Source organism: Eumetopias jubatus, unplaced genomic scaffold (assembly GCF_037043125.1).
Source record: "Eumetopias jubatus isolate StellerSeaLion01/CBP00866 unplaced genomic scaffold, mEumJub1_p1.0 scaffold_17, whole genome shotgun sequence".
Lineage (NCBI taxonomy): Eukaryota > Metazoa > Chordata > Mammalia > Carnivora > Otariidae > Eumetopias > Eumetopias jubatus.
In genome coordinates this window covers 73,341,249-73,356,401 of record NW_028274823.1, presented here as the reverse complement: position 1 = coordinate 73,356,401, position 15,153 = coordinate 73,341,249, and the positions used below count along the sequence as shown (strand labels likewise).

Here is a 15,153-nt window from a genome sequence, read left to right as displayed (position 1 = left end):
TCAGGTGCCCCTGTTGTCTTTCCATTTCTATGTCTTCCATTCCATTCCAATCTGTGGAATAAAGATTTTTTATTTTTAATACTGTCTGTTATAAACCATGATAACGTTAGAAATGTAAGGGATGTGAATGCTCAGAATATTGATTTTCAAATAGAGTGACTGCAGATAATTTTATGGTTTGTTTTTCTGGAAGTTATTATTCAGTGCATGTGTTGTCCTCGCTAATCCTGGCTTTCAGGTTGCCTGTCTTACACATCTCCTGGCAGATGGCTTAACCCCAGAGCTGCCCCAGGGGTGTGGTGAGTGGGTTACCCGTGTGGGAGGTGGTGGTTTTGCTCAGTTTGAAGCGGGGGTGGGGTTGGGCCAGGTGTGGCCAGGGAGGATAAAGGACTTTCAAAGTCATGGTTAAGATGGCTCTTTGCATTGGCCATATTTTTATGTAGGGATTTGTTATGTTTCTGCTGTCTTCAGTGATCATCAGTCTAAATTTTCCATTCTTAAAATTTTTTTTTTTCCAAAATTTCCAAAACTGCATCAGTTTTGGGAATTTGTGGTTTGCTAGGAAATCATTCGTTTCCTTTGTGTTTTCAAATTTGTTGCTATACAGTTGCTTGTGGTATAATTCTTTTAGACTTAATATATATTTTAATCCCTTGTATATATGGTAATATTTCCTTTCTCATTTTCAAACTTGTATAATATTATTCTTTCTCTCTTCGTTTTTTAGGCTTGGGAATGAGTAGATCTTTTTCCTTGCTCTTTTTTAAAAAACTACCTTTTGGATTTGTCCATCCTTTTTCTACCTTGTTTTTCCCTTATTCCATTAATTTCAGCTTTAATCTTTATTCATTCCTTCTTTCTTAGTTTCTTTTGGGGCATTTTGTTCTAATATCTTAAGGTGGTAAATACTTAGTTGCTGATTATATTTTTTGAAAGTACTCAGTTTGGTGGTTTTAGTGGGCAAGGTTCTTCCTTCTATAACAGGATACTTACAAATTAATAGTATATACCTGAGCATGAGTGTCCTATTAATGCTTGCTGAGAATTCACATAGCTCTGTACCAGCCATCGGAAGTAATTCATAAGCTTTCAGATTTCGTTGTATTCTATAAGCAGGAGAATTATCAGAATTTATAGATTAACATTGTTTTCTTTCAATATATCAGTTGTCAGTTTTCAGTTTCCAGGAAAGGATTCGATAATAGCCTGAATTGTAGAGGAAATAACTATGATTCAGAATCATCCGTGATCCTTTTAAACACAATGATTCCAAGTGACATAGATAAGATGCAGTCATCTCTCTTTCTGAGAACCATGGACAGACGCTCGTCTGGTGCACTGAAGCATCTGATTGTGCTTTCCCTCTTTGTTTACCACATCCTAAAATATCATTATATTTCCTCAGTTATGAAGTTGCCCTGGGAACAGACAGCATCTTATCATGCCCAGACTGAGTTTTTTCCACTGAGGGAGAAGCAAGCTGCCATGATAAGAAAATATCAGTTATTCCAAGAGACTACTGCATGTTCATCTCAGAGCCATTAAGAAGCCACTGGAGGGGCACCTGGCTGGCTCAGCGGGTAGAGTGTGTGACTCTCGATCTTGGGATCATGAGTTTGAGCCCCATGCTGTCTGCAGAGATTACTTAAAAAAAAAAAAAAAGAACCCATTGGAAAGAGTTCTAATACTGTTCAGCTAGTTGGAATTTTACTATTTTCTAACCGAATTGCAGTTGTTTTTTATGCTTTGGTGAGGACCGAGGGAAATCAGCTATGTTATACCTTTATTACCATCATTATTTTCAGGAGAATTAGTCATTCATGCATTCTTATGCCCACAAGGAGAAAGTTTCCCGTAAGTTGGGAAGATACGGCATACCTGGAAAATATTTTGTCTAAATAAAGATAGAACAAATTGAAAAAGTAATTAAAGAAAAAAGTTGATTAAAAGTCAAGTTTCTACTGACCACAAAGGTAAATTATGCTTTTATTTTACCCCTGCACGTTTGTCAAATTGCTAGTGGCATGATGAACTAAAAAGTTACACTTAATCAGATACCAAATCCTTCAAGGCTCCTTCCCACGTTAATGGGGATCTCTGCAAGGTCTTACTTGATTGTGAGACCACGTTCTAGAAACTCATTTGCTAATGCCTGGTATTGGCCCTTTTGCTGCTGGACATTTTGAATTTAAATATTTTGAAAGAAAGCATAATCATACTCAAAAAATTACATGACCGTTGTGTTACTCTATCACTAATTGACATGTTGCTTATTTAATTTAAGCCAGGCCACATTAATAGGTAATGTTGGTACAGAGATGAAAGGTACGTTATGTTCCTGCTTAGAGGAGCTTGAAGTTAGCTAATGGAGGAGACTGGTCAGCAAACCAGCCAGTAAGAGTATAAGGAGATCTCCTACCATAAGTGTAGATGTGGGTGCTGTGGGAACACAAAAGAAGCACTCTTTGCTCATACGTGGGCTGAGGGAAGGTTTCTTGGAGAGGGTAATGCTTGACTCTGGGGTATAAATTCTAGCCAGCCAAGTCGAGAGAGAATGCAGAATGTTCCAGAGAGAAGGGGCAGCATGAATAACAGAGACATGAAACTTGATGACAGTTTGGGGGAATTGGGGATGGGCAGAAGTTGGAGAGGACAGATGAGAAACCATACGTAAAATGTATTGAACTTGAGCTACAAAAATTGTTAATGGTTATTTTCTGTGTTTTAATTCAGGTGAAGGAAATACTCAAGGCCAGATGTCTTAAGGAATGCTCTTGAAAAGGACAGAGGTGTACAAAATTATTTCAGCAACTGAGAAGCAAGCTGGTTTTGGAGAAACCATACTCTGAGGATGTTGTTTGCTTTTGGTTAAAAAGAGAAAGTACGGCTGCAGAGGAAGGGCTTCAGGCTAAACGCGCATTTAGGATTGCACTGTAAATAACAATGTAATTAGATTCACCTCAGTCTTGCAGGTGAGACTTGGAGCTTCTTGGCTCCGCAGACATGAGTGACCCGAGGCAGTCACAAGAAGAGAAGCACAAGCTTGGCAGAGCCTCTTCGAAGTTCAAGGATCCTCCCAGAATCATGCAGTCTGATGATTATTTTGCTCGAAAATTTAAAGCCATTAATGGCAACATGGGCCCCACCACTTCTTTAAATGCCTCAAATCCCACCGAGAGTGGTGGTCCGGCTAACGGTACCCCAGCTGTGCCCAAGATGGGTGTGAGAGCAAGAGTGTGCGAGTGGCCTCCCAAGAAGGACTGCTCCAAGGAGCTAGCCTGCAAGGCACTGTGGGAAAGCCGGTCTCAGACCAGTTACGAAAGCGTCACGTCCATCACACACAATGGGCAAAACGACCAGAGCGATGGTCAGCAAGAGGAACAGCTTGATCTAGACTTTGTGGAGGCGAAGTACACCATTGGAGACATCTTTGTTCACTCTCCTCAAAGAGGACTGCACCCCATAAGACAGAGAAGCAATAGTGATGTCACCATCAGTGACGTCGACACTGAAGACGTCTTAGACCAAAACGCAGTGAACCCCAACACCGGGGCCGCCCTCCACCGCGAGTACGGAAGCACATCTTCCATTGACCGGCAGGGCTTATCTGGTGAGAACTTCTTTGCGATGCTCAGAGGGTACCGCGTAGAGAATTACGACCACAAAGCAGTGGCCCCTTTTGGGTTCCCTGAGTTTTTCCCCTGCGATCCTGCAATCTCTCCCAGCCTCCATGCAGCAGCACAGATTTCTAGAGGAGAATTTGTCCGCATCTCAGGATTAGACTACATGGACAGTGCCCTCCTCATGGGGAGAGACAGGGACAAGCCTTTCAAACGGAGGTTAAAGTCGGAGTCGGTGGAAACATCCCTCTTCCGGAAGCTGCGGACTGTTAAAAGTGAACACGAAACTTTCAAGTTCACGTGTGATCCGGAAGACGGTCGTCTGGAGCGGGGTGTTCGCCCTTGGAATTGTCAGCGGTGTTTTGCACATTATGATGTCCAGAGCATTTTGTTTAATATCAACGAAGCCATGGCAACGAGGGCCAACGTGGGGAAGCGGAAAAACATCACCACCGGGGCCTCGGCAGCATCCCAGACTCAGATGCCAGCAGGCCAGACGGGCACCTGTGAGTCCCCTTTGGGGAGCAAGGAGGATCTCAACTCCAAGGAGAACCTGGATGCTGATGAGGGTGACGGGAAAAGCAACGAGCTGGTCCTGAGTTGTCCGTACTTTCGGAATGAGACTGGCGGGGAAGGTGACCGGAGGATCGCCCTCTCTCGGGCCAGCTCGTCATCGTTCGGTTCCGGGGAAGGCTGCTCCTTCGAGTCCTCTCTGAGCTCCCACTGCACAAACGCAGGCGTCTCCGTCCTGGAAGTGCCCAGAGAAAACCAGCCCATTCACAGGGAGAAAGTGAAGCGCTACATCATAGAGCATATTGACCTTGGGGCCTACTATTACCGCAAGTTCTTCTACGGGAAAGGTAAGGGAGAGTCCTGAGTGTGTGTGTGTGTGTGTGTGTGTGTGTGTGTGTGTGTGTGTGTGTGTGTGTGTGTGCGGGAAAGGTAAGGGAGAGTCCTGAGTGTGTGTGTGTGTGTGTGTGTGTGTGTGTGTGTCTTGGGCTGGTCATCATATGCTGCTTTGGGCTGCAGCACCTTCACCGGGGAGTCCAAGGCCGTGGTCCACTGGGCTTTCGTGGATCCTCCGTTGCTGCCAGACTAACCCCTTCTTTGGGAACCCCAGTGTCCTGCCTTTGCTGGTTTATACTCCCGAGTGTGGAATCACCACCTCTCTTTCTCTTTCTCTTTACCCGTTTGTGAGCATCACAGATGTAAGACTTGCTCTGGATTTACCTCTTTTCAGATCTCCTCCCTGGTTAAACTTCATCCCTCTCTTCTTCCCCTGATTAATCTCTCTTGCTGTTTACAGTGGATCATTCTGTCGAATTTTTCTCCCCACCTCTAGCCTTTTCTGTACTTTTCCCCTACACCTTTGCTTCATCTTCTCACTTCTGCCTTCACAGCTCCTAGTGCATTGGAAGTGTTAGTTAAATCTTTGCTGAGAGAATGTATGAATTAGCATGATAGACAAATCGTTTACCGGCAGTTCCATAGATGGCCTTAAATGTTAGGATGCAGATAATCCTTTGGCATTGTGGTTTTAGAAATTCTCTAAGCCTAGGCAAAATAGTGTTTACTTTTATTTAGATTTTCAGGTTTGAAGGATACATTCCTCAGAAGTCATGCAGTTGAATCCTCAGCCTTTAAATAAGTGTCCTTAGTTATTCCAGGGACATGAAATCTACTCTGTTGGAGACTCCTACAGAGAAACAGGTCCCACACACCTGTCAGTCACAAAAGCTCCATAAAAACACTCAAGGGCAGCCCGTTGCCTTATTGGGTGTGGCTTGCCACCTGAGCTCCTTCCTTATAGGGCAGCATGCTTTTCAGGGCTGTCTTTTTCTGTTTCCGTGTCCCTGGCCACCCTCCTCACATTCCCAGGTGCCACCCCTCAGAGCACCTAGGGAGGTGGGGGTGAGCCCAGCCAGTCTGGTGAATAAACTGTTCTGCCACGGGTGTGGGTCCCTGTGAGCTCACTGTACTTGGAGTTTATGCAGTATCGGTTTCTATCTTCACAATGTTTGCATGTCATCTTTGACTCCAGTTGGTTCTTTTTGGTGATGGGTCGGGTATTACTCAGACCTCGGGAGAGATCACTCCATCCACGTCAGTGTCTGGAGCCTTTTTCAAACTTTTGACTACAGACTTAAAAGAATTTGCTTGTCAGATAGATTGCAGTCACAATTGTTACATCCATAAGTTTTTTTTCCCTCATTTTTTGCAGCAATTCAGATTTAACCAATCATCCATAATCCTAATATTGTGAAATTGTAGAAATGGGTAGAACAGTTACGATATTGGGTAAGCAGTTTGGCTAAATAGGCACTTGCATTACAACCGATCATATATTTGAGTTATGTTTCCCTTTTCATACTGATGATATAATGGGACTGAAATAATTCCGTGAGCAGGTCTTGGGCCCCCCACGTGTGTCCCTGTGCTCTCATCTCAATGCCAGCCCCCGATTGAACTCAGAGAAACTTGGACTTCCCTTTTAGTCTGTGCTGTGAAAGCATGAGTGGCCCTCATGATTGTGTTCATTCAGCGGCAGCACGTTACACAGTACTATTCCAAGATGGTCTCTAGGTGGAAGTTAGTTATTTTTGGAAAGGGAGGCCATGAAGAAATAGGCTTCCTAATTAAGGTTCTTTTAATTGATGAAGCCATGCTGTCCATGCCAGCAATAAAATAGTCTCTTAGAATTATTATGCCCTGAAATCCTCAGGCATTGAGTCATTTTGGCTAACTGAGTTTTATAAATAGTTTGCGGATCACCCTTTAAAAATATCAGAACGTACAGGTTGTTATGTGTGTGTGGATGTGTGCGTGTGTATTTATGGAGAAACTTAGTGCCAGCATCTCATCCATACTCTGGTGTGTATTAAGTACACGTGTACATATACATGGAATGGGCGACAGATGCTTTCTGCAGCCAGGGTCACCATTAATGTCCTTAGGATCTGTTCCTAGAGATGGTTTTAGGTGCTGGATTCTGTTAGTTTCCACTCTCAACTGTCACTTCCTGGTAGTTTTATTTTTTTATTTTTTTTTTAAAGATTTTATTTATTCATTCATGAGAGACAGAGGGATAGAGAAAGAGAGAGAGAGAGAGAAAAGCAGAGGGAGAAGCAGGCTCCCAAGGAGCAGGGAGCCCGATGCGGGACTCGATCCCAGGACCCTGGGATCATGACCTGAGCCGAAGGCAGACGCTTAACCATCTGAGCCACCCAGGCGCCCACTTCCTGGTAGTTTTAAAGAGTGCCTGTGAGTGGTGTATTTCTTCTGCTTTTCCTGATTTGCTGCTAAGGATTTCCCAGGGCATTGGCAGTTACGTCAGCAAACTTGTTAGCTTTGAATGTGAAATTCAGAATAAGCTCTAGAGAAGTTGAGGGCAAGACACCCTGTGGGTGAGTTGTACGTGGATGCAGACAGAATGCTTAGGGGGCCCTGCGCATTGGGCTCACTCTGGTTCTGTGAAGGCGCCAGGCCGGTGAATTCTAGAATCCCCTGCCAAGCCTGCCGAGTGAGGGCATGGGGTGGCTTTGGCATCAGGGTTCCGCAGCGCTGGGCTGGACTGTTGTGGCTACCGATGGGTCCGAGGAGGGGATAGGACCGAGCCGGCCCCTCTGCTCTCGTTCTGCAGCTGTGAATACTGCCTGCTTTCTCCTATTTTTAGCTCTTCCTCGGTGGGCCTGTGTGTCTCAGAACGAAGTTGGCTCCAGCAGCGTCCGCCGCTGCTGCCCCGGCTGGTCCCTCTGCAGAGCCGTGAAGGGCTGGGGGTGGGGGCAGCAGTCGGTTTCCCAGCAGGTCAGTGCCCCGCCCCCCGCCCCTGCCATGGTGTGGGAATGGAGATAGGCAGCCGGCTCGCACCCAGGCTTCAACCTCTGGACTCTGCTCTGCAGACACACCCCCAGTTGCAGGAACGTCATCCCACGACCTAAAAACAGAAGCCCTTGGGCCGCCTGGCCCAGATTGGGTGTGTTCACGGGGAGCTTTGTTCTTTTCCTTTTTCTCTTTTCCCTTCGCTCTTTTTTTCTCTCTGGAAGCAGGCATTCAGGGATCTTTTGATGCTTCCCAGAATGCCTTTTCTTTTTCTCCATGCTCCACCATTCTGTGTGAAATTTCATTTTCCAGAAGAAGTAAGTGGGAAGGGTTGAGAGTACAGAGCCTTCACGATGCGGCTTACTCTGTCCTGGGTGGTTAGCGTGGGGTGGCTGCACTTCACGCCAAGGTGCACTCCTGTGGCACAGAACCACTGGATGGCTGTGAAGAGCTCTGCCGAAGGATTATGTAGGGGAGCGGCGAGCCACAGCAAACCGTGTGGCTCCATCACTTGTCCACGCAAATCCGTCTGCAGCCTTGCGTGGAAACAGCTTTTTAAGGGAGAGCGGGGCAGGATTGGAGCAAGCACGGGGAATGCTGGAGAAGGTTCCGCACTGCTGCTGGCGATGCCTGTGAAGAAACTTGGGTGCTACCTGCCGTGTGCCCATTTCCCTCGTGGAAGTCCCAGGGAAATCGCGGCTTCCCTCTTCTGTGAGTTTCCCGTTTGTGAAGCAGGCCACGAGGAAGGGCCCCTTAGACAGGGATTGTGGTTGTGCCAGTCTGTTTGGAGACCCTTGAGCTTCCTTCATGGCACAGTGGCCAGCTTTGCCTCCTTCTGGACCCCCTGGCACTTAGTGCTGCTGGCCAGCAATGGGCTGTCCCCAGGGAGGCCGGAGTGGAGCTGCAGGGCAACGAAGACACCCCCCCGGGGTCCGTCCGTGCCCACCAAGTCTTGTCCTGGTTAGGAAGTTGCACACCTGCAGTTACTCGGGAGTTCTAAAACTGTTCTCTGCCTTCCTTCAGGTCACATGGACCAGAACAGCTCTAGACAAGAATAGTTCAAGAAGGTAGACCATGTCCTTTTTAGGTAAAGAAAGGTCAAACTAGAGAAGAGGATAAAGCTGAGTCTCTTGGGTGACTTTGGAGTGGAACGTGGCTAAATCTTGGAGGCACTGGGATTTTGTTTTTTTTTGTTTTGTTTTTGTTTTTTTAAAGATTTTATTTATTTGAGAGAGAGAGAGCACATGAGGGGGGGAGGGTTAGAGGGAGAAGCAGACTCCCTGCTGAGCAGGGAGCCACTGGGACATTGTTTTATGTGGGTACAGGAACATGTCCTCTTAATGTGTGGGAAAATCCTGAGGTTCGCAATATATACCTTTTTTTCGGTCTAGAATTTTTACACGGCATAGAAGTATTATATGATCATTATAGGAAAATAGAGAAGCAAAAGAAAAAGAAATAAAATCACCCTAGTCCCTAAGAGATAATCACCATGAACAGTTTCCTCTTTATCCTTGTAAGGCTTTTTCTGATGCAAATAAATTTATGTAAATGGAACCTTCTATCACTGTGTCTGTGGAACTTGCTTTGGATGATCATCCTTCTGTGTTATTATGTGTAGAGCTGCATCAGCATTTTACAAGCCATTATCAATTATCATTATCTGCCTTGGATGCATGGGGGGATGCCAGGTATTTGCCAACCATGATCTGGGCAGAAGTGTTAATGACTGTATTTGCTTTATTTCAGAGAAAAACCCATCAACTTGATAGAAACACAGTGATAAAGGGACGTGTATTTCTTACTCTCTTAGATGCAGTATACCTACAAAACGACTCCTGTCAAATACAGTGATGTTCATTTTAACCAAGAAATCTTTACTTAAAAAAGTAAATTATTATAAAAGATGTTTTAATTTCATAAAGTTTGAAAAATTATAATAATTGTCCTTCTCCACTAGAATGTGGACAGTGTGTAGCGTAGCCCTTCCAAGGGCTAGCGCACGGAGAGGGGGAAGGTTGCAAGGGAGAAGTCTGGAAAGCCAGGTCATCAAGGTCAACATCAGCATTGATAGGACATGCGATTCGTTTATACCCCTGACATGATGGGAATGGTATTTCTGGGGTCTTCCTCCCAACCCATAACCTCAGTCTGATTAGGGAAATACATTAGACAAATCCCTGCCAAGGCACATTCTACAAAATCCCTGCCCACTGTTCCTCCAAACTACCAAGGTCATCCAGAACTAGGAGAGTCTGAGAAACTCACAGTCTGCAAGAGTCTGTAAGAGACATGACGAGTAACTGTAACAGGGTGTCCTGGATGGGATCCTGGAAGAGAAAGGACGTTAATAAAGCAGAAACCTGAATAAAGGGTGGGCTTGATCAACATCGGTTGAGAGTACAGAGCCTTCAGGATGGTTCATTAATGCAATGAACGTACCAAAGAAACGTAAGATGCTAACAACTAAGAAACCGAGCCAGGGTGTGAGAGAACTAACTCCACTATCTTTGCAGCTTTTCTACACATCAAAACCAGCTTAAAAGTAGTTTGCTTCAAATTTTTTTAAACTGTAAGTCATAAATTCTCATGATATATTTAACATGAGCATCTTTAAAGTTACAACAAACAAGAACTTACAGGCAGTTCTTAAAAGTAACAAATCTACAGGTTTATGTTACTTTATTAAACTCCTTAGGTTTCCTGTGAGCAGCTGAGACCACTGTGTGTTTCAAGTAAAGTAAAATTAACAAAATGTCAGTTTCCCACAGCCCTTTCTATACACATCTGCAGAAGGCCAGGAGTATGTTTCTCAAACTTACCTAGAAGAGCAGGGGGATTGTTAGGCTTTAGAATTTATGCTGTCTTCTTCGGTCTTTATTGAAATGCACATACTTTCTCTTTGAATTTCTCCTAAAATCTGCATGCTGATCCCAGGTGGCTGTGGGATGTTGTTTGGGACACTCTGGGCTCTCTGGCTCCCAAATCTCTGCTGAACTAATTCTGAAGAAAGCTTTATGCCCAACTCATTTTCTTTCCCTTGGGATTTTCTATAACTAGTCCAAGGAAAGAAATACGTATCTTCTAGAAATCCTCTGTAAAGGAGCTGAATTGGTTTTTATAGGGCAGGTTTTAGAGCGTAGATGAAAAGCTAATCTTAGTTTGACCGATTGTCTCCCTTCTGTCTGGTGCTTTTGGGGTTTCTGGTTCCATCATTCGCCTGTGATTTCCTTTCTTCTCTGTTTCTTATAAAAGGAATATGCCAGAGAGAACTTTGCTTTCTCCTTCCCACCTTAGCTTTACAAAAGACTTCTGGGGTGTAGGCAGATTGGAATTCTTTCTGGAAAGATTAGAACTTTCCAGAGGAGAGTTTTTAGCTGCTTCCAGGTGGACTGGGCCTCCAACAAAAGCCGTATCCTCCTCACGATGTAGGGTACAATACTGGCCTTTGCAAGGTCCATATTTCTGCCCCAGGATGCCGGCCTTTAAGCTTTGAGGCCCCCTTCCTTTGCCTGTGCCCGGCCTCGAGCTGTGCCATTGGTACCACCTGGGAATGAACTCCTCTATTGGATCTGCCACACTTCCAAGAGTTCTTCCTAGAGCCTCTTTTCCCTAAGAAAAGTTCACATTTTTATTAACTACCCTTGACCCAGCTCTATGTAAGCTCACCTCTTTCTCCAGTGGTCATTTTTGTTACTAGTATTTTAACGAAAGTATAATATCTGTACGTACATCTGCTAAATGAACAAATAAAAAGGAAGGATTCTTCTAGAATGTGTGTAGTAACCCTCCCACTTGTCTCGATACCAACTTACTGTTTGGTGGCTGGAGATTTACCTTTTGCCAAGAGGGAAAAGTGCCCATGCGTTCTAATTGTGGTTGGAGGCCTGGCGGGGGAGGGGGGCAGGACAGCACAACTTAAGGTGAAGAGCTGAGACTGCTCTGAAGCCAGCCTCCTGGGTTCACATCCCAACTCAGTTTTCGAAAGTCCTTCGACTCCTTTGTGCCTCAGTTAATCATCTATAAGATGGGATCATAATAAAAATATCTCTTCTGACGGGAATAGAACCAGTGCCTGTCACAAAGCATGCCAACTCCTTCCCCAAGTGGTTCTTAAATAAATGTGTAAAACCTTTCTCTCTAGAAAGAAACCATCGTCCACACCACTGGTATAATATTTCAAGGGGCAGTACTTCATTTTAATGGTTAAAAGATAAGCCATGAGAGACTATGGACTCTGAGAAACAAACTGAGGTTTCTAGAGGGGAGGGGGTCGGGGCATGGGTTAGCCTGGTGATGGGTATGAAAGAGGGCACGTTCTGCGTGGAGCACTGGGTGTTATACGCAAACAATGAATCATGGAACACTACATCCAAAACTAATGATGTAATGTATGGTGATTAACATAACATAATAAAATAAAAAAAAAAAGATAAAGAGGGGAAAAAGTAGAGAGAACCATATGGCAGGAGGGCCCCAGGGCAAGGTGTCTGGTGAAGTCTGCCACCCCATTCCAAATGCATTCACTTAAATTTCACAAATGTGACAGTTGTGGGCGGGCGTATACCTTTACATATCAAATGAACCCCGTAACTGAGTGATGCATGGCTGTATTTAGTCTGAATTTCATGCCTGGTGGCTTCTTTGTTTTTCCCCCCTTCTGGTTATATACAGTCACTGAAGAAAATTAATAGGGAGTTGGACACTATTAAATTCATACGGGTGAACTGAGGACCACCTAACAATAGGACTATTCTGGGACCCACATTCCTCCCGGAGCGGACATAATCGACTCCGCTCTTCACCTCTCGGCCCGGCCAGCCTGACCTCCGCAAACAGAGCTCCCATTGAGGCCCAGCCGGCTCCGAGCAGGGAGGAGTTGCGCAGCTGCCCGGGAGACAGCCTCATGGTTACCGTGGTATCTGTTCCACGTGGCCGGTGCTGGGAACCTCTCGGGAGGTCACGGCTCCCGCCCATTGCCGAGTTTTAGGAACTTGGAGAGAACTGCGTGCGATTTCCTCCCGTGGACACTTTGGCCTCGGAGTCTTTTTCAGTTACTGAGGAAGAGGAACTCATGTTCTGTTTATTTCCCTAGGAGCAGAGGGATTGATAGTGTAGTATTTCTGTGCTCCGCTGGGGAAACTTCCTTGCAGTTTGCTATTGGTACAGAAAGTTGCCAACTTCAGAGGCTTTGGAACGTAAGGTCTCAGAGCACCTGGAAGCTCCCTGAAACCTACCTACCTTGTATTCGTTCCAAGATTTCTTTCACTCTTTGCCGCACTTAAGGAATAAAATGGAAAAAGCTGGGCCACTGCCCCCTTCCCAGCTTTTATGCAGTGGATTCTTCCTTGCTCTTCTAGCGTTCTCTTCCTCCTTCCCACTCTTGTAGCAAATAACACTCAAAATTATGGATTATCGAAGGAAGCCTTTGACAGCTGCCTTTTTCCTCCAGTCTTTCCCTTTTCATTCAAGGTTTTCCTAACGCGGTGTCTCCCAAGATACTGTCCTTATGTTCAGGACAGACGTGTTGGCTCATCTGTGAGTTGTGTTCATTTTACCACGCATGCATTAATTGATTTTTAGAATTCAAACTTTCTGTGGCTCTCATTACCCTTTGCATGAGAGAGTCCTAGAAACAGCCTACCTAGGGTGTGTACCCTCCCTGTCACCCCAGATTGTGAAGATTGTGACCTCGAGCGAGTCACCTGGCCCCTCAGGAATATTATCTGTAAGGTGGGGATACCTCCTCAGAAGTAGGGAGGAGGAAATGAGTTCATTTATGTCAGTTTTATTAAATCTTGTTATTTTCACTGTAATGCCTCAGGTTTTCAAGCTTAGCTAATACTTTGGTTAAATGTTGGTCAAAGGAGCCTTCATGTAGCAAAAATGCATCCTTCTCTGCATTGTGGTAAATTCAGTAATTTAATCCCTGAAACATGAGCAGGGAGCTTGAGATTTCTTAAAGTTACCTAATGACTCTTCATGTTATTATCTGCAAAAGCAGGCCCCATTGTTCTAGTCACCCATCCACCCATTGTCCCTTGTTGACTCTTTCTCTGTAAGTCTCAAGAGAGCTCTGAACAGGGGAGGTGATCTAAGATGCAGACACGGAATTGTTTGCAGGAAAGCGGATACATCGTAGGTGGGGATTTAGACAGCAGTCACCTGCAGCCGTGGACATAACCCCGGTAGGCAGTGAGCCAACAGTTAAGTGATCAGCTTTCTGTTGAAAGAATGAAGAAATGTTAAACTGCATTTTATGGAAGAAGAGCAGGAAAGCTTCTGCTGTCCGCATTCAACAGAGCGAAGGGCTGCAGGGCCCAGATTCACGGCCTCTTGTGGCTTTGGAGGACTTGTTACTGGTGCTGTGGGCCGTGCAGGGCTAGCCCCTGAGAAACTGTAAGGCAGAAAGCTGTGGGTTCTGCTCTTACGTACCTGACCTTGGGAGGCACCACAGATTTGGGATCCTCACCTGGTCAGTTCATTATTGACGAACCTGATAAATGTCGCTTCCAAGTTACTGAAGTACCTGGAAATAGCCTTTGGGCCAGGGTCGCAGGTGTCCCCCACCCTTTTTTTTTTTTTTAACTCTTCTGAGTTGGATTTCTTTTTCCTTTACTGACTAGCCAAAGTGCACCAGAGATAGATGCGCTGAATCTCATTTCCTATGCTGCAATCTCATTAACCGATTTTTTTGATCGTGCCCTGTTGTATTTGCATGATATGTGGATTTTCATCCAGCTTTTCCAGTCTTTTTACAGCTTCCGTTCTGCCAAGGAAGGATTTTATTTGATGCACTCTTAAAGCAATTTTATGGAAATCATGTGCTTGGGACCAGGACAGGCTCCGTGGGTGAGGGGGGCTTGCTCATTGTCCTCTGCCCACAGATGGGAAAGCTCACATGATGCAGATGAGCAAGCTGAGCTGTCCTGAAGGGGGCAGGCACAGGGTTAACTTGGCTCCCTCCGGGAGACTTCGGAGTCTGCCCTGTTTTTCATGGTACTTGGAAGGTATACTGTTACGCTGTGAAGCAGAAGATTGTGATTTCTTTCGAGGCACGTCCAGGTAACCTGCTCTATTCCCTGGCTAACTGAAAGCATGAAAAGACCCCTTAGAGAACAGCTAGGGGGCCTCGGAGCTGACCTGTCCAAAGGTGTGATGATTGTGAGTGGCAGGAATGTCCTCTCTCGGCTTGCATTCAAAGAGTGTGTCTGTGTGAAATGGGGAAGGAAAAATTGAAACGACTGTGGGGAGGCAGACATAAAAGAAAAAAGATTCTTTGGCTAATGTGCAGTCTTGGGTGAAAAAGGGAATATGCAAATTTTGGATTCCCTCAATTAAAAAAAAATGATGGTTCCTGATAGAAATCATTCAGGAAAATATATGCCACTGCATTCTTTAAAAGACTACCATAAATGGGATGTAGCCCCTCTAGGTGATTATATTTATTTATTTTATTTTATTTTATTATGTTATGTTAGTCACCATACATTACATCATTAGTTTTTGATGTAGTGTTCCATGATTCATTGTTTGCATATAACACCCAGTGCTCCATGCAGAATGTGCCCTCTTTCATACCCATCACCAGGCTAACCCATCCCCCCACCCCCCTCCCCTCTAGAACCCTCAGTTTGTTTCTCAGAGTCCATAGTCTCTCATGGTTCGTCTCCCCCTCTGATTTCCCCCCCTTCATTTTTCCCTTCCTACTATC

General features: G+C 45.1%; 1 protein-coding gene across 3 annotated transcripts in view; it reads left to right on the top strand.

Moving 5' to 3' along the window:
• The first annotated feature begins 3,003 nt into the window (after window positions 1-3,003).
• The window catches only part of SIPA1L2 (signal induced proliferation associated 1 like 2), a 104,108-nt gene continuing 91,958 nt past the window's right edge, over window positions 3,004-15,153 (top strand). For all 3 annotated transcript variants that reach the window (XM_088020193.1, XM_028104594.2, XM_088020192.1), the window contains exon 1: window positions 3,004-4,480. In XM_088020193.1, the coding sequence (XP_087876319.1) occupies window positions 3,004-4,480 (1,477 nt within the window). The remainder of the gene's footprint in view (window positions 4,481-15,153) is intronic.